This window comes from Nannobrachium achirus (assembly GCF_963921795.1).
Source record: "Nannobrachium achirus genome assembly, chromosome: 13".
Classification (NCBI taxonomy): domain Eukaryota; kingdom Metazoa; phylum Chordata; class Actinopteri; order Myctophiformes; family Myctophidae; genus Nannobrachium; species Nannobrachium achirus.
The window spans coordinates 24341364-24362176 of NC_137833.1; the positions used below are offsets into that span (position 1 = coordinate 24341364).

Below are 20813 nucleotides of genomic sequence, written 5' to 3' on the forward strand. Positions count from 1 at the left end.
GCTCTTTTTCACCGCTACACTGGGCCGTGACACTCTGCCGTGGTTAGGATTTTAGTTTCGCGACCGAAAGTAAACAAACTGACCTGACCTCCATTTTAAAACCGCCAGATTACACAACATACACATGCATGTGGCTTCCGGGGCTCTTTTGGGCTCTTCAAAATAAAGCAGAAGTGAAGGTGGCACTGAATAGCCAAATAATTGGTGTTAGATGGCATCCAATGTGTAACATACTGTATGAGCTGCTGTAGTATTATCTCTATGTGATGTTCTGGAGTACTTGTGTGCTGCTAGTGATGCGTGGGTCAGCTTTGTGACCACGGATAAAACCTCTGAAAAAAATTAAGGGATTCAAATGATGATCTCGGGTAAGCCTCGACGACATCTCGATTGTTGCCGGCGATAAGACCTGCGAGATTTGCAGCCTCAGGTAGCATGCTTCTTGGTCCTTTTATGTTGTGGCTGGGTCTGTGCCTGTCTATAATTAGCCAGGGTTTTTGTGTCGACTGTAGCAACGGGATTGAACCAGTGCCGATGCCAGACTGTTCATCATGCAGGATGTGTGTTGTGTGCCGGAGGCCTAATTGATTCTGAATGAAGCATGCATTATTGATGGGCCAACATGCATCTCTCTCACTCACTCTCTCTCTCTCTCTCCTGTACTCCACGCTCTGTATTTCCTTAAATATGTTTTTCATTGGGTCTTAGAATCGCTTGCTTTACCCTTTTCCTGTCTCCTGTCTTTTCTTCCTCTTGCCATTTCTCTTTCTATCTCAATTTCTCTCCATTGCTATCTCTCGCCTCTGCATATTTCATAAAGATCATCTCTGCAATGCTTGATTAAAGTATGGAGAGGGTGGTCCGATACAAACCAGTCATACTTTATTGCTAAAGAGAAGAACAAATGGTTATTCCTGATCCCAGTTTGCAGCACTGCTGACTTTAAGGCAGGCCTTAGTAACCTCGTAATCCTAAACACTAAATCTGCTTTGCCCGTTATAAGTCCCTTTACCTCCAGGGACCCTTTCTCCAGCTCTAACCTAGTAAAGACCAGCTATAGCTGACGGTAAGCCCACTCAAAGGGAATGCACCACCAGTAACCCTCTAGTTTACAGTCGGTAGAGCACTCTACTTTCGACCACAAGGTCATGGGTTCGATCCGGGGCACAGCCAACTTGGGGTATGAGTAGCACGGCTTGGGTGCGGCTAGTCGTGCGTTAATAACTGTGAGTTGATGGTAGGTGTTGCGCACCACCTCAGCAATCCATCCATCTCAGCAGATCTAGGGTTTTGTGAAACTTTATATTATAAAGTTTCACAATATAGTCCTGCATGTGCTCAGGCTGATATCGACAATAAGCCTCTCCGACCTACTACTACATACAACCGACATCAGCTTTGCAAAAAATAGATCTATATAAGCTCATGTTGTGGATGTAGAAGATATTTAATGTAGATGCAAAATAGAAAAGTCATTATAGTATAGAGCCCTGAGGGACTCCGGTCAATAGGGTTTAAGTGGTAGGTTAAGTAATTCTTGTGACTAATCCTGCATTAGCCCTTGCCCCTTGGTCTTTGTTGCTTTTAAAATACTGCAGCGACACGTCTGGAGTGAGCGGTTTCTGAGCAGTGACCCTGCAGTAACCCAGCGCATGACTTAACTAAAAAACTGCGCAGATCCCCACCAGGTCGGGTGCTTAGAGTGTGCCCAGAGTAGCTGGCATTTAACCTATTGATTTCTATGTGTAAAGTCACTCCTGCTTCAAGTCATCCACAATGTTATTTTACTATCACAATTATTTATCATTTGGATCTGAACAGGGTGGACTCAACAAAGTGTGTGTGTGTGTGTGTGTGTGTGTGTGTGTGTGTGTGTGTGTGTGTGTGTGTGTGTGTGTGTGTGTGTGTGTGTGTGTGTGTGTGTGTGTGTGTGTGTGTGTGTGTGTGTGTGTGTGTGTGTGTGTGTGTGAGAGAAACTGACGAGACTTTGGAGGGATTCATCCCTACATACAGTATTAACCACTTTAGTGTCCACACTATGCTTTTTTGATTCTGCCTTAACACACTCAAATTGGTTAAAGGAGTAGTTCACCTCCCAAATGACTTTTTCACCCCGTGGAGAGACTGGAGACTTGAGTTCAATAATACTTTCTTTGTTTTTGTCGCATTCCTAAGCCAATAATTTGAGGAGACTCTTTGTAGGCCCATTGATTCCAGATGGAGACCCAAATGCAGTTGGGTCTCCATCCGGAATCAATGAGGGTAAATGTATTATAATCAAATTATAGGCTTAGGAATGCGACAAAAACTAAACTAAAATATTATTGAACTCAAGTCTCCATGGGGTGAGTCATTGATAGAAAAAAAGGTGATTTTAGGGGTGAACTACTCCTGTGTTAGACCTTGTACTGTTTGCTCGTAATGTTTTTGATTTAGGAACTGTATCTTAATTTCTGTGGATGCACTTGCTGTATGAGGCCCTGGATAAGAGCCATCAGCTAAATGTTTGAAATGTGAAATCTGGCATGCTTGACCTCGCCCATTATCCTGCACATCAGTGAATTGCAGCGCTGCAGCAGTATTGGATGTTTTCATTGACGCTGAGGCGCGTGCGTGCGCGTGTGTGTGGTCTCTAACCGATATGCCTGCCTGCATTCCTCGATGGAGAGCTGCACGATAATTCTAGTCGGATGCTCATCCCTCTCTCTCTTTCTCTCTCTCTCTCTGACACACACACACACACACACACACACACACACACACACACACACACACACACACACACACACACACACACACACACACACTTTTATCACTTGTGTGATAGACTCTGTGTCTCCTATTTTCTCTCTCTCTCTCTCTCTCTCTCTCTCTCTCTCTCTGGTATCTCTCATGGCTTGGAGGAACCCTCCCCCAACCCTCCTCCTATGAGGGAACTCCTTTACCAGCTCCTGTGTGACCGTTCAGCCTGAGCTGCCAGCCACAGCCAGATTGAGGCATAGTGGAAAGTACTGCAGTGCTAGAGGAGATGCCAGGACATGGGGAGAGGGCGAGAGGGGGGCACACACACACACACACACACACACACACACACACACACACACACACACGCCGCACAGTTTTTCTTGATGGCATGCTCTTATGGCCAGTCCCCTGCATGGCCCTTGAGATTTGAAAGAGCTGTGTTCACCCATAGCCTTTCATTACACCACACTTGTACGTTTTCAGTTTCACTGGTAATCCCCCCCCCCCCCCTGGCATTTTTATGCTTTATTTCATGTCAATTTGACATGAGTGTAGCCTGTGATCTAATCTCACGTCAAGACGTGAATGTTTGAGCATGAACTTGCAGCATTATCAGAGAATCTGATGGGCATAGAAGCATAAAGCAGCCTCTTATTGTGACTGTCAGGTCGCAGTTACTATCAAAACCTCCAACGGCTGTCTGTCTGACTGTCTGTCTGTTTGTCTGTCACGTCACGTCACGTCACGTCACGTCACACTTTTGCCCTACTCATATCTCTGCCACCGTTGTCCCGATCCATGCCAAACTTTGCACACACACTCCTAGGCTGCCAAACCACAACCTCTACCCCTCATTTCTCACATCTCCCTCTTCTAGCGCCACCATGAGGCCGATTCTTGCAAAACAAATTTTTGGACACTGCTCCTACAGATTTTGCCCTAAAATCACGCAAAGCGGTACACAGTATCTCTACAGTCATGTCATCAAAATGCATCTGTCCCATCTAGCGCTACCATCTGGCCGATATTTGAAAAATCACACCCGTGTGAACTGAGCGGTGGTCGTGGAGGCTGCGCAACAGCAAAACAAATATATGGGTAATAATAATAATAATGCCACTGCTATTGCAGTTGATGCTCAAGGCAGACTAGACTCAACAGCACCTCTCTGGTCACACAGGGTACTCAGGCTAGAGCTTAGAAATTCAGCCCGAGCCCGACGGGACCCGACGGGTCGGCGCGGCGCGGGCTGGGCCGGGCTCAAATTTCCATGTATATGACGGGCTATGGGTCGGGTCGGGCTTTTATAATCCGGTAGGCAAGCGCAGCGCAGTATCATGATGTCTCTGTGACTGTGTAAACTGCGCGCTCATGACTCTATGGCTGCACCGCTGCGCTGTTTCGCAACTTGACAGTTGAGCGTGAGTGTGTGTGTGCGTGCGCTGTGTGTGTGCGTGTGGCTGGCTGCTCGCTGCTGTGGCGTGTGCAGTGCATGCATGCGCTGCCAGCGCTGGTCGAGCAGAGCAGAGCGGAGGACATCGTTGAAACAGTCCACAGACACTTTTTGTATCCTAATAATCATAATAGACGTTGTGTGAACGTTGTAGCTATAATAGCCTGTGCGCCTGCTGTCTGATTTAGCGGCGGCCGTCAGCTGTGTTTTCCAGCAAGGCTTTTTGATTGATTGAAGAATTAGGCTCCGATGTTTGTTTGTTCCATAATTAGCACGGTACTTGCTACAATGTCTTATATAGGTCTATATAAAGACAGTTGGAAAAGGACTCTGTTCTTAACAAATCACCATATGAGAAAAAAGGCTGCTGCAGCAATTAAGCTTGTTTATAATGTCGGGCTGCGGGCTGTGTCGGTCTCCAATTGTCAATTATGTATCGGGCTTTGGGCCGGGCTCGGGCTGCCGTTCTGTGGGGTGGGTTGGGCCGGGCTCATTTTTCAGACACACACGGATACACACACGGCCACGCTATGGAGACGGTGTGACCACCGCTCAAAAACACCATAGTTACACTGATCTATAAGCTAACAACACATTGCATGACAAGGCATCGTTGGCTTGTAGATCTATTATTTGTTGACACTTGACACCCTCTTGCGATTACGTCTGCTGGCGGTACCACAACTCCTTGAATGTATTTCTAAGGAAATGAAATTCTTTGACCTGATTTACGTACTGGCGAACTTGATACCGTCCCAGTGAGACTTTACCCGTTTGATTGATCCCAGTGGTGCTTGTATCTCAGGCTACAAATGGACACACACACACACACACACACACACGCACACACACACTAGCTGTCGCTGCGCAGCTTAAAAATATATTGCTTTAGGCAGAATCATGAACAAACAGCAGAAGTTATTTCTTGCATGAAGTGGAAAAAGTCAGAATGTTGGTCAGAGTGGCTGGTTAGTCTCCATCATTTACCAACCACAGAGGAAATCCACATGCCATTGGTGGTTGACGGGTGCTCATTTTGTTGGTAATATAGTGAGTGGGTCATTAGATGTTCTGACAGGACAAAGTTAATAGAGGAACGGTATTATCTTCCTATGGCTGAGCATGTCTTTTCTGTACGTGTTTTTGTCTGTCTGCTGCTAATCTCGCAAACTACTACACAGAGTCAAATGTTTGTAAAATCTGTTCAACTGTGTTTATTTATATGAATTTATAACCTCAGCATTTGTTTTTTTTCTTGTCCATTTAGTTACATTTTTACATACTCAGTAGGGATGGGACGATATGAAAATTTCATATCACGATTATTGTGACAAAACAAATCGCGATTTGCGATTTACGATATTATCGCGATAACCAAAATCCATTATCCTGAGGTGGAACATTTGCCAAAAAATAGCAGATCGACAACCTTTTACCAATTATAGAGGGTTTAAGTGGTACAGGATATGCAGCTCGGCAAATAAAAGGTGAATTGATCCCAGTGCATGACGGAGGACGGTATCATGATAAATGAAATCACCACGATACAATTATCGTGAGTGATTTTTATCACGATAAATATCGCGCATCGTCCCATCCCTAATACTCAGAGTGAGCCATGAGGAACAGAGGTTGAATCCAAATGCAGGGCTTAACACAGATTTTGCTCCAAAATGTAACAATTTAGGAGCACATAAAGAATTTTAGGGGTCCTTGTGGAAATGAAAATGTATCAAATAATGTGTTTATCCTTAATAAAGAAAGTTTAGGGGACAACTGTGTTTGAGCCTGAGCCTCCCCCATAATTCAAGAAATCCTAAAGTTTGTGTATGCAACGTGAAGGTCGCTTATTTCCCGATTAGGGAGTCTTACTGGTCGGTCGATCCAAACATTACAGCACAGCCTTGTGATGCTCAGGATCTTGTGTAGCTACATAGTGAATACTTGTATTCTCTATTTTGTATAATCTATTTTGAGGGGCAAATTAGAAATTTGTTAAAAATAGAGAACATAGAAGATCTACAAGCTCACAACGCGTCGATGATGGTGCGTTATGAGATTGTAGATCTGCCATTTTTGCTAACTCTAAAATAGGGCTTAAATAGTGCTTGAAGGGATATTTCACGTTCAAACATGTTTGGGGTCAGTTTAACGTCTACTCTGGCTTTTGTGAGCACCCCAGACAGTTCCAAGTTGCTTCATTCAGTATTTAGATATTTGATTTGACACTCCCTCTTCCTTTATGAACCCATTCATTTTCAAAAAAGAAGTATGTAGAACTAAAAACAGTACTGGACATTTTCCAATAGTGGCCATCCCTGTTATTATTTTTTGTTAATACTCACTGTTGGCTGATGACCAACACTTTCCGACCTTGTCCTTAGCACATGGAAAGGCCAGCACTGCAGGAAATGGGCTCGGTGCCTCCTTGGAGACTTGGAGAGAAAGTACACCTGCTACTTCAGTGTGTGTGTGTGTGTGTGTGTGTGTGTGTGTGTGTGTGTGTGTGTGTGTGTGTGTGTGTGTGTGTGTGTGTGTGTGTGTGTGTGTGTGTGTGTGTGTGTGTGTGTGTGTGTGTGTGTGTGTGTGTGTGTGTGTGTGTGTGTGTGTGTGTGTGTGTGTGTGTGTGCGCGTGCATGTTTGTGCAAGTGGTTTGTGAAGCCTCTGTTTTATTCCAGTACTGGAGTAGTTGGCAGTTTCTTCCTCGTTCTTGAACTGTTATTGGTTTTATCACCAACACACTGATGTTGTTGAATGTATTTTTATTTACTCAAAGATACTGTAAATGAGTTTAATTACTCAATGTAATCTTGAGAATAAATACAACTTGAATATTGTAAGACTTGAATTAATTAATAATGTAACGCGTGGAGAAAATTAAAGAAGAAGGAATACAAGGAAAGTAAAGAATAATGAAAGAGAGAATGAAAGGAAGAAGGAATGAAGGAAAAGCAGATTCAAAAGAAAGGCAGAAAAGATGGGAGTAGATTGGCTAGATCGCTGGTTTAGCATTTGTATGTTTTGACAATCTTTCAACATTTCCGCTGTAATGAGTCATTATGGTATGTCATTAATGGCATGCCCAAAATAGGGACAGCAAGTTGAAAGTCGACAGTTAAAATGTCAGCTGAATGTCAAAATAGCTACTGTCTTTTTAAATGAATATTTGGGTTATAACAGCAATTGACTCTTTCTGTCTTTCTCTTCTGTTTTGCAGGGAAATGAAGCAAGTTACCCCCTGGAAATGTGCTCACATTGTAAGTATATCCTCAATTCTTGTCTGCTGTTATTGCTCTTGGCCTGATCGTCATTCAGCCGGCAAGGGCTTATCTGAAGCTATGTCGTCTATAAGAACTGTGTGTGAGGTCACACCTATGACCCTGCCTGGCCTGCATATCTCAGAGCTTCCTAATATTGGAGAGGATGCAGAACTTGATGTATGAGTCACTTTCCTCTGTTGGCTGTTCAGTCAGTATGATGATATAACCTGACAATACAGTTATTGAGACCTGGTTGTTTACAGTTAACTACACAGTGTTAGCTGTCTTTTTTGTGTGCTTTTCACCCCCATTTCTCCCCAATTTGGTCATTATGCCATATAACTCCCCTCCACACAGCGTTGTGTGTTATGAGTGCTGTTGCATCCTACTGACTCACTTGTCAGTGAGGAGCCCCCGTCGGGAGGACATAGAGCCTTCTTTCTACTCCTCCCGTCTAACACTTCCTGCTGATAGGCGCCACCCCAGCCCGTAGGAGTACCTGCAGTGACACATGTCACCTTCCCTGCCCGGCTTCCCACCTCCCAACACGGGCCAATTGTGTTTGTATAGATAAGACGCTCAGAGAAGCCGTATGCACCACGGTAGTGGGCAGGCACTTTACTTGTGATCGTTACGAATCACCATGTTTGTGTAATTCCTGCAAGATGCTCCTTTCTCATTTTCTAATGCATGCACAACTTTCTATGGTAGAAGGAGCCAGGCTGAAGTTGCCGAGGCAGAGGCACATCCCTAATGCCTCATTCACACTACAGATATATAGTTGAACGTTTTGCTTGGTAATTCAATGTAATCTCAATGGAAACCAGCTTTAAAGGCTGGATTCCAAGGACAGCCGACATGCCCAGCCTTTAAAGCTGGTTTACATTGAGATTACATTGAATTACCAAGCCAAACGTTCAACTATATATCTGTAGTGTGAATGAGGCATAAGAGTAGACTATCAGTTCTCAGAAATACCCTCATTGTCATTTTAGAATAAGTTGCCGCTTTTCAATACAAAGATAGTGGTTTAACAATGAGTGGCTAGGACCTTTGTATTGTGTTGACACTGACAGTTGGTCTAACCACCAGATCACCCTGTCATAGAATATTTTGTGAACACGTGTTGCTGTTAAGGTATAATGTGGGCTGTACTGAAGTATCTCAAATGGCTGTCCCAAACTAGACGTATAAATCAGTCATGGACAAATAGATGACAGATGGGGTGTACTGTATCTGTATTGAGTACCTGCAGTGTTAATGTCATTTGTAACATTTGTACTCGTTTGTTACAAATGAGAAGAACACTGCAGATGTTTCGTTTAGGCCTCTGGGACTTGCTGGTGCAATATGTGACATCAATCAGTTATGGCTTGTGAACAAGCTTGTAATGTGAGCTTCAGATCTGCTGTATACATTGCCTTGCATTATGTCCATACTATAGGCTATTATTGTCTACCAATCTGTTTCCTACTACGCTCCACCTTGTTTGTCTGGGTAAAAAAAACACTCCCCGGATTCAACAGTATTTTGCTGTGCCTGGAGACGATGGAGAAACAGGTGTTTGACCAGGAGCTGAACCCTGGAGGGACTGTCTGGGATCTGTTCAGCCTGTCTTCTCCACTTAGTTACTCTGTCCCTTTGTCTGGCTGGCCCTTTGTCTATAGCCTCATATTTTGTCTCCTGTTCTGTCTCCCTCTGTCCCTCTTCATTCTTGCTCTGTCTCTTTCTTCGTCTTCTCCCATGTCTCAGTTTATTTCCTACCCTCTCTCTCCCCACTCTTGCTTGCCTCTCTCTGACCCCCCAAGTGTGTCTCTTTCTCTCTGCTGTCAACGCAGCTGTTCAGCCTTTCAAGTGCTTGGACAGACATGCACTGGTATAGTGAAGAAAATGAGTGCTGGTCTGGCCTGTCATTTAGACCTGTTTCACAAAGCCATGCACGGCCCCAAGACATGAACTTGTCCTGTACCATGGTTTAACTGTGCATACACCCTGAGTCAAGACATGAACTGGTTACATGTGCATAGAACTAAGACAATAAGTGAACCTCACCTACTGTAGTGTAGAGACCAACTGTAGATCACATAGCAGTTAATGATAATTATAAATGTGTGTAATGTATCTTTAGGAGTTTCAGGTTTGCAAATGAGGTTAAATCACAATATGAGACTGAAAGTTTAGACTGTTTTTAATAGTCGCTTTAGTTTGTTTTCTGTATCTGACGGGTGCCTCCAATGAGTTAAAGTGGCGAGAAATGCCTTCTCATCAAACTGTGCCCTCAGCTTTCAGTTTGTTAAATGTTTGATGATAATGCAGACATGATCTGCAGAATTCAGCCAGAATCAACTGTAGCAAGAATGAACCTCTACCTTCATTCATTGATGAAGTGGATAGAATACAGGACATTTGAAGTGCCACAATGCCACTCTCTCTCAGTGTGCGTCGTCTTGTTTTAGTCATCTCCTGTTATCAGTGCAGCGCTTCACTGCTGCTCCCTGAGCCAAGCTTAGGTCAGGCAAAAATTGAATGGCCTACTTGCGAGAGGGAGCGTAATTAGACACACACAGTCATGCGCTCGGGCACATGCCTAGTCCATGCAACCACACATGCAGTATGCATTGCACAGACAGAACACACACACACACACACACACACACACACACACACACACACACACACACACACACACACACACACACACACACACACACACACCTTATTACTTTCTTTACCCTACAAGTACAAACATAGCAGTAGAGCAACAGCCGTCTGAAACCATTGCCTGCTACCAACACCGACCCACCCCACCGTACCACACCCCACCCCCCGCCTGCAGCCACCTAAAAATAAACGCTCAGCTGAAGGCCGGAGTTCCTTGTTGCTAGGGGTTTCCCTGAGGGCAGGAGCCAGAGCCTTCTTTGGGGTGGGGCTGGTGGGAGTTCTCATGATGCCACGGCTATAAATACCCGCCGACAGCATGCTTCCGCACAGCCTTCACTCGCTTCGGAGCACGCATGCAGGCGCAAGAGAGCACTGTAGGTGTACAGTGCATTAGCGGAACGCTGCTAGTGCTAGGACCACGCGGGCCGCAGCAATCTGCCTAATGCACACATTAGGCCCCGAGCCGAGTGCTGCTGCTCAGCCTTCAGTACAGCCTTCAGTACGACACACTCTCTGCAGTGTGGCTCTCCCCTAGCAGTGGCCTAAATGAGAGGTGACAGCAGAGAGAGAGAGAGGGGGGGGGGGACAAAGCGAGAGTGCAAGAGAAGGTGTGCTCTAGTTACATGTGTGCGTGTGCCTTTTCTGACCTGATTTCCAGAGCCAGGACTTTACTTCCTGCAGTAAATGTTTAATTGACAAATTATAACATTTTTGCAAAAATCTCTTATTGTTTGAGCGAGGGAGTGAATCTGAAGACTATATTCTATACCAGTAAGACTCCCTAAATCGGGAGATAATCGACCGTCAGGTCGCATTTAAAAATCGGCCTGATGGTGGCGCTAAATGTGACAGATCCATGTTGATGACATGACTCTAGACATACTGTGTACGACTATTTTAAGATCTTTGCCTACAATATGAACTTTGGAGACTGAAATTGCTATATTTTTGACCTGTTGATGAATATTCATTCATCATGTAGGCGATTATTCATTCTTCAACAGTTGTAAACATTTGTGATTTTTGTTGTTCTATAAATGGACATTTATTTCTGTGGATAGCCATTGTTCTGTATCTGCTCATAATGTGACTCAAGCGTGCAGTATTTGTCATATCTTCTAGGGCTGGTCCGGATGTAATTATGTATACAATATTACAGGCTTCATATATTCCTTGGAGTTTCCAAAGGGAGCTCCAAATATTTGTTCTAAACAATAGGAATATTATTGTTTCATAATAGTAATTTATTGTGCACTGAAATGAATCGACACAAAACTAGAAACAAAAATTGTAGCCAAATTACATCTGTGTGAATACACTTTAGTTAAAACCAGTGTGCTTAAACTACAGTGTAGTGATTTTTAAGAACATTCTCAGTATAATTTGATGTCAGGTTTTAAAACCATAGCCAGTAATCTGTCTCAGTGGTAATTTGTAGAGTGGAAACTGTGGTCCTTCTTTCAACAACCCCAAATATTTAATATTCCCAAATAGTTATTTAATATTACTAGAGCGATGCCCGTTGGGTACCGGCGGCCTACTCTAGAATGATGTAAGTTGCATCATGACATCATGCTTGGCATGCCCCACCTGATAATGCAGTACCTGTTGACCAGTTGTATCCATTGTGATTGTGAGTACCCGTATGTTTGTCTGTCCCTTATATGCCCATATAGGAGATCTCTGAAACTGCATTCCTTTTCTCCTTTTATTCCCATATATTAAGAGCTATGTATCTTTTCTTTTCCCTTTATGCCCAATTGCCCATGTATCAGCATGCCCTTACACGGGAATATCAGATAAATGGGCAGTTCTGGACAACCTGATCTCCATTATGCCTATATGGACATATTAGTCAGATCAGCGTTTCTGTACAACCGCCTATCCAACTGAGTTGATCACAGTCCTAAGTTAGTGGAATCGGGCTGTTGATTCCCGAGATACGCAGAGGACAGTTTCTCTCAATCGCACACATGCTGAGTTATGGGTGTGCTGTCCAACAACGTAATAAAGAAGGTCAATCTGGGAACCCATTCGGTAGAAAGGAAAAATATATTATTTATAGTTTTTACCTCTGGGGGCACCGCCTCCTTTTTGTGTAGAAAAAGGAACTCGATTTGGCTCCTCCCCTTTCTTACTAGTCCACTTCCGCCCGGGTGCTTCTGTGTTTATTCCTGCAAACAACAACAACACTACATGTTTAGGGCAATAGTGCTGACAGATTGAGAGATTATGAGTTGACAACTTTTTGTGCATATTCAGGTAAAATTTGTAAAAACAAAGGTACTGTAACATGTCCTTGGTTTGAACTCCCTTTGGTCCGACCACCTAACCTTAACCATAACCCTAACCTCAGTACAACTATGCCTAAACCTAACCTTAACCCTAACCCTAACCTCAGTAAAACTAACACTGGTGAACGCTAACTTGGTGAAATTTAACCTGTTCGTACCAACGGTACAGTCCCCAAAACTAATATCCAAATAGGTAGGTCAGGCTAGCCCTATTATCTTATATACGTGTACCTCAATACATCTACTATACTCTAATCTAGGCCTGTCCTCGACTCAGGATTTTTGAAGTCGATTCGACTCGAGGGGTTCATTCCGACGCGTCGACGAATCGTTTTATAGTGTACTTTGAGTAAAAAAAAAAAAAAAAAAGTGTTGCTTTAAACCACGTCAACATAATACAATAATACATTAAGATGAATTGAATACACAGTGTTTTCGGTGATATCGGTGCGCGAGCACAAACGTTATCTTCATAGCAGTGTACAACCATAGAGTTATAACACACCGTTAAAACAAATAAAACATCTCCGCTGTTCAACTCTGCCTCGTCTCTCGGCAGCGTGCAGTAGAGATGAGACATTCGTGAACGATTCCGCTCTCTTGAACGGCTCTTTTAAATGAACGATGGGATCCAGTCCGCAGTTGCGGGACACAGAGCACTGACAGAGTAATGAGTCAGTGTCGAGAACGGATTCATTTCAGAAACGGATCATAAACAGGCGGAGGCACAGCACCCAGCTAGAGCCAGCAGTGTGGACATGTCATGGACGCAAACACAGCGAAACACAATCATTCATCTTGGATTACAACACTGGAACAATTCAGAAGCACTTTAATTAGAAAATGTAACTTGTAGCCTACACTTGTGTATGTTAATTTGACTTCAGCAGATTGTTTACTTCGTGGACGTGCGTTTGTGCTGTGGCAGGTTATTTAATATGGGATTTTGACAGCGTGCTTCCTCCTCTTAACGGAACACCTTCCCGGCTCCGAATGTTTTAACGAAGCGGCGGTTCTGGCCGTTCCGTCTCACTTTCACCCCTACGCTGGTGCGAGACAATAAATAACTGTTCACCAATTGCTACTTCTCTCAATTGGAAGTACATGACACCAGTCCAGCAGTGCACCACAGTAGTAGGCTGGTAACTGGTGATATAAAAAAATATATATTTTCGCCTCGACTCAAACAATTGCCGTCGATTCCCGGTGCTTAAAACAACGCGTCGATTCGTAGATTTTTAGAGGACAGGCCTACTCTAATCTGATATATTTTAGATTAGTTGTTGTTGCCAATCAGTTTGCTAGAATAAACCTTTTATTTCCTCAGTGAAAATGACTACTGGCTCGGTAACGGTGTCACATCATGTCAGTTTCATAGAATACTGAGCCATGCGCTCATGCATTAGGACCTAGGCTGTAATTATCACTAACCTGCCTCCATCTTTGGTGCAGGTTAGCAGAGTTAATGCAGTCACATGTCCACACTAATGTGCTGCAAAAGCTGTTGAGGGCTGATGATGCTGACAATGGCAAATTACTTAATGACGTTTTGGAAATGCCCGGTTTAATAAAAAGCTAAAGGACTTTGAATGGCGATTGCAAGGATATTTAGGTAACTGGTCAGTGCTGGTTGTCATTTCTCAGATATTGCAAAATAAGCAGCCAATAGATGACTTTGTTCAGTTGTTTGCAGTTCTAGACATGGTTGCCATGGTGAGGTCCCTCATTCGTTTTCTGAGGTCTACAGGGTTAAATGAAATGTCCTCACACGTTGGAAACCGTTGGATTCATGTTATACAGTATATATATATTGTATTAGTTTGTTTATAATTCACTTGGAAATTGGATGGAAAGACCTTGCATTTAAGCAGACAGTCATAGACATCATACGATGAAAAAAACTGAAAGGCCTTTTTATTTAGAAGACAGGCTCATTTTGTGCGTGCGTGCGTGCGTCGTGTATCACTGTCATCTGCATTGTTTTCATGTATACTTCATGTGTGAACAATTGCCTACCGTGCTCCCCTCCTTCTTTAGTGTGTGTGTGTGTGTGTGTGTGTGTGTGTGTGTGTGTGTGTGTGTGTGTGTGTGTGTGTGTGTGTGTGTGTGTGTGTGTGTGTGTGTGTGTGTGTGTGTGTGTGTGTGTGTGTGTGTGTGTGTGTGTGTGTGTGTGTGTGTGTGTGTGTGTGTGTGTGGGGGGAAATGGTGCGTTCTAGTTGCTTAGTAACACAGTTGAGGGTGCATACAGCCTTTCCGCACAAGTGGTGTTTGTGTGTGTGCTCTGCAGTGGAGTCTGTGAGATGATAATAATTTCACACTTACATTGGGTCTCCCTCAGAGCCAGTTATTAGAACAGAGCTGTGAGGAGCCTCTCTCCTGGTGTGTAGTGTCTGAAAATGGGTTGCTGCTGATCGCATTTGATATTATATCTGTGCACTGTAAAGATTGCTAGTGTTACAGGTCAATTCGGTTACATTTTGTACATTCTCTGACTTGCAACGGCATAAATTAACACTAGGAATTTCACCGTGTGCACAGTTCTTGTGTACGGCTGTGTTTTTCTCCCCTTCTTCCCCGCCTTTTCTTTCTTTTTTTCACCTTGGACTAGGGCATGCATGCAACCAAATTAATAATGGATTTTGAATATGTTCCCTTGCCTCTAGGTTTGGAAAATTGGTTTCCCTCTCATGTTAGGCTTTGATTTAAAATAAAAAAAAACAGGTGGCGTTTCACAATAGTTCTAATGCGTTACCTTCAAATGAACTTGGTTTGCAAAATTACCGGTAAAGAATTTGGAAATATCTCTCTGTCCTACTCCTAAATCCTTCTCGGCTACATCATCAACATCAGAAACACTTCATGCAACTTATGGGAAGTGCTACCCTTTGACCTTAAGAACCCTTCCCAGAAAACACTACATTTAAAAAGTCATTTATACATAATATAGGATGTCAGTTGATGAGATTAAGTGGATTACATTTACAGTAGCATGCACACTAGTTTCATGGTTCCGGGAAGGGCGATGTCCTATGTTGACTGCAATACAGACACTCAAATCAAATGAACAAGGTTTTGTTACCACTCGAACATGCATACTTTGCAGAAGGTCACTGAGGGGCTTCAACAATCAGTATTTTGTTTGGGGTTTTCAAACTTTTTCATGTCACTTTTATTCGGCCATGGAAATCTCAAACAATTCTGTCCAAGGGACCATGATATGAAATATGTTGAAATATTTTATGTTTTTGGTTTAAATTTGAATAGTAAAAATGTCACAATCATGCATGGGTAGTAGATTCATAGTGGAGATTTTGAAACATTGTGTTGTGAATTGATCTGAAATGAAAGTACCGGTACTCCTCAATTGGCTGGGGATCCCTGGAACCACTGTAATCACCCCTCTGGGTCTCCGGATCATTGCTTTATAGTACAATGTTTCATATGAATGACAACACATTACTTCTTGCTGTGACTCACTTGTTTTACTAACTCAAAAAGGGGGTGTCTCTGTAAATTGTGCTGATTGTTTGTTAGGTCAGGTGGTTGTAGGCTAATTGCCAGAGCAAGCTTTTCCATGTCTACCCTTCTCTGCCCTGTGGCAATAATAGATGCTCAAAAAACCTGTACCAGATTCTATGACCACCTAAAATCCCATCATAGATCTTTGTGACGTGCCCAAGTTATCTCACCACTTGGCATTTGGCTGTCTGGAACGCATGCAGAGGAATATTCCGTTTGAGTTCCCTTCACTGGCTTGAGGTTGCTGCCTGCACCCAGTACAAGACACTGGAGATGGCCTGAAAGGCAATCACAGGCATGGCGCCCCCATACCTTCAGCTCAATTAGATCAGTTAAGACAGGCTGTCCGTTTGAACCTTAACTAAAACCAGGGCCGTCACAAGGGGGGGAAAGTGGGACTGAGTTACTAGGGCCCAAGGTGGAGGGGCCTTAATTGTTTTATACTTTAGCTATATGAAAAATAGCAGATATACAAGCTCACAGCGCAGCACCGAGTGCCTCTCTGTGAGCTTGTAGATCTGCTATTTTTGAAAAGTTCTGAAAATATGTGCAAATCTTTGAATATGTATTTTTTAAGCGAACATTTGTAACTCAGATTTTGCTGCTGGGGGGTCCCTGGAACTAAATATTTTGAGATGGGGGGTCCGTGGCCAAATACATATCATTTTGGGGGTCCTTGACATGAAAAGGTTTGAGCACCACTGACATAGAAACTTAGAAAAAACATAGAAAAAACTTAAAGGGATTTGAAATATTCAAAGTAATATTGAAATACTCAAATCTTCATGATTTTTCATAAATGTCAGATCTACAAGCTTCCAGCACGGCACTCTGTGCCGCACTGTGAGCTTGTATATTTGCTATGTTTCAATAGAAGCACAAAATAATGCATAATAATGCGTTTCCAGTCTAAATGGGTTAAACCCCCTCCCCCTGTGAAGAACATTCATGGGGGGCACGCAGTGCATCCTTGTACCCAGGGCCCAGAATGTGGTGTGACACCCCTGACTAAAACACCCTGGCCAACGCTCCACATGTCCTAGACTCTTCTCCCTCCTGGCTCCCAGGCAAGCCGTGGAATAATCTCCCCCTTGCGGTCGGGACTGCAGACTCTCTCCCATCGAAGTTTGAAATATTCTCACCCCTACCCCCTAGCACTCCTCTCTTCTTGTACCCCTTCTTGTCACGTATTTTGATAAATGCTGGTTATATTATGCAGATCTATTGGTTACTTGTTCACTTCACATGTTTTGATATTTAGATGTAATAACTGTGAGCCCCCTTGATGCATGCATGTGACGCTCTGCCTGTTTCCTGTCTTTCTACACTTTCTACCCCCCCCCCCAATAATATATTTATTCAAAAGAAATTCAAGTTGCTAACTTTTATTCATTCTACAGTTACTCTTTTAAAAGCATCCCCAAAAAACACTGATTGAATCTGCAGCAGTCAGTCATTCAGCTTCACGTGAATAACCAGTTAAGACTCCCTAAATCGGGAGATAAGCGACCATCAGGTCGCATACACAAACTTTAGTAGGCAATGGTAGCCAATCAGGATGGAATATGGGAAATGGGACAGATCCATGTTGATGACATGACTTTAGAGATACTGTGTACCGCTTTGCGTGATTTTAGGGCAAAATCTGTAGGAGCAGTGTCCAAAAATGTGTATTTAAATAATTGGCCAGATGGTGGCGCTAGATGGGACAGATGCATTTTGATGACATGACTGTAGAGATACTATGTACCGCTTTGCGCGTGAATATAAAAAAATACAATATTGGATAAATATATCAGCCTTATTTTGCAGATAAAGATTTGATCGATATTGCATTTATCTTGCATATATCTGCCAATACCGATATGATGAACGATTAATTATACATCCCTGACGAGTACATCCCACTTACTATCTTATGGTAGCCTAATGCTAAACTAGCAATGGTATATCATTTATCATCTTCAGCAATAATTCACAGTGGAGAGAAGGGGGAAATAAAGTGAGGGGGAAATGTGACCCAGGTCTTTAGTCGGATATGAACCTTGGGCATACATGGTATGTGCACTTCTTGAACCCAGGACATACATGGTATGAACCCATGATATATACTGTACATGGCATGTGTGCTGTGCACTAAGTAGTTCATTCATGACTCATGTCTGACATTTTGTTTCACATATAATTCTTTCGTTTGTCCAATTGAGCTTGAGGACACCATTCAAAGTAATAGGGTGACAGAAAAGAGCAGGGCAGCTGCAGACTGCGCCCATTGAGTTCAATTCTATTCGATTCCTCATAGTCAGGGGATATCTTAACACATCTGGTGCCAACCCCGAGTTTCCCGAGTTTGTATTGGTACTAGTGCTGTGCCAACCCCGAGTTTCCCGAGTTTGGGCCGTTTTTGAAAAAAAAAAAAAAAAAAATCGTTTTTTCAAAAGAAATTTTTTCAAAAAAAAAATTTGGACCTCCAGAAATGTGTTAGGCATGATCGCGATCGCGAAATTGCATGTTTAACCCCCATACCAACCCATTCTTTCAAACATGGCAGCCATGTTTGTTTACATCTGAAGAAAACATAATGGCTCATAAATCATGAATGCCTGAACGGATTTCCAAGCGGATTTTTTTGTTTGAAAGCTGTCAACAGCCTGCACACACGTGGTGCATCATCTAGGCATGGGCGTGCACTTTTTACACAATTGCACAATTACATGGAAGTCTATGGTAACCATGGCAACGCGGGACATTGGCCGGAAAAAATCATTGCAACATAAGTGTTAAGAAATGGTGTCAAATCCTGGAATAAATTCCTTACAAAAACATTTCTTCACCAATGTGTTTGTAAAGGTGTCTAGTAAGTTGTAGTAACACATCTCACAAAGACTGAAATTCAGTTTCCCTAGGAGAATCCGCTACAGCTGATGAAAGTTGGAGTCCCATTAAATTAAATATACAGGATAAAACATAACAAAATAAATATGCTTTAGCATGTGAGGGGTCAAACTAGGGTTTTTTAATGATTCTGAATCCATTGCAAGCATTTGTTTTGCACAAAAAACATTCCTTGGGCTAAAAACAGCCCCCATAAAATTATGGTTTATTGATGAGTCATCACTTTTCACAGTTTTGTGGGAGCCGCCCTTACCCCTGATATACTGTGTGTGTGTGCAGTGCACAGCGCATAACCCAAACTCTGCACATGCTGGGTGCTCATATCTTTGAACGGGCATGAACTAGTATTGGAACAATCATGAAAAACACCTGTGTAATGAATGACTCAAATGTCATACTAATAGCCTTTCCTCCTAAACTAAAACATCTCGCTACTACACACATGATTATTTGCATTAGTGGATTCTGTATTCATCCACACTAGCTGGGACAGGAACATTAACACATACGGTAATCACTTTGTCACACGCTGCATTTCATGCAGGCAATAACATTTTAGGCCTTGCGTTCTCTGCAAATGGACTGTAGAAGGTACTGTAAACTCCATACAGTGACCTAGGAGATTATGTAAGGCCCTGTACTGAAATATTTCTCAGCCATGAGCTGTCAACAGTCACGGTAAAATATGCTAATTTAACTCTTAAGTGAACAAATGGACCTGAATGGACCCAAAAGGGTACACTTTTAGGCCTGTTCAAAAGTGAAGGTTGTGCACATTCATTTGGTTAATGGTGCTAGTGGACACAAAGTCTCCACAAGGTGTCTCCACTAGGGATGGCCAAATGGAGATTTTTTCTTAACCGATAACCGAAAGGCCTTATCAGTTAATTAACCGTTAACCGTTAAGGAAATGTCTACAAAAATGCGTTAAGGAAATGTGTTCAAAAATGCGCTATTTTAGCGATTTAAAAAAGGAAAATACACCCGTTTTTCCCCATAATAAAGTGCCATATTTACACATTACAAACAATAAAACTAGGAGAAACAAGAATACAAATGTTTTCTAAAAGAAATGTGTTTTTGCAAAGAAACGGTGGCATTGAAATGATCAGTCTGTAATGTGATGCGCTTTCGCCAGGCACGTGCGCACATACAGCAAAGGGGGCTGGAGCCCTTAACTTTTATCAACAGAATTGTCCACCAAAAGGCCATTCAGCCCATGCCTCTCTAACATTCTGTGCACTCCCAGGCTATCGCCTAACTAAACAGCCGCAGCGAGATGCTCGTATGTAGAACAATAACTTTCAATCGTATAACTTTTGGAATGGTTGAATCGGCTAAACGTGATGTCCATTTCATTAATTTTCTTCTCTCTCGCCCGTGTTTTGTGTGTGCTGATGCAGCGATCATTGAATTTGCGACTCTGAGCTCAGCTTTGTTATTTTCGCATATCCTACTCTGTAACCAAGACGACTTTAGCGTTCCTCACGTCATCAACATGTAACATTAGAAAGTTGTGTTTTAAGCTCTTCTTAAACGGGATTCAATGTGACGGGGTCTGTTTTGTAAAATCCAATCGACGACGGAGCATTTGTTGAATAAGTCAGCGTGTACGACTCGCGTCGCAGACTCGCAGTTGCGTGAATGCTCGATGTTACACAGACATTGGTGTCCCAGAAATGTGTGACCACAGCGCGTATAGTTGCATGGTTGATGACTTGATGTTGCGTAGATATTGGTGTACGGGGCTTTTGGTGTGACACATGGGTTGATTTCCTTTTTCTTTTCTTTTTTATCGGTCAAAATTGACCGTTAGTGCTTACCGGTAACCAATTTCTTATCGGTTTAGCGGTAACGGTTAACCGTTGGCCATCCCTAGTCTCCACACCAAACAGCCTACTTCCAACGGCTCCAAACTGCCAGTCTGTTGTAGTCTGCTGGCATTAGTTGGCAAACTTGGCATTTAAAAGTCGGGCGACGAACATT

General features: G+C 42.9%; 1 protein-coding gene across 1 annotated transcript in view; it reads left to right on the forward strand.

The window, feature by feature from the left end:
* Window positions 1-20813, forward strand: part of LOC308296821 (calcineurin subunit B type 1) — a 44917-nt gene that overhangs the window by 11576 nt on the left and 12528 nt on the right. The window contains exon 2 of the mRNA XM_080740150.1: window positions 7416-7455. Coding sequence (XP_080596276.1) covers window positions 7416-7455 — 40 coding nt within the window. The remainder of the gene's footprint in view (window positions 1-7415; window positions 7456-20813) is intronic.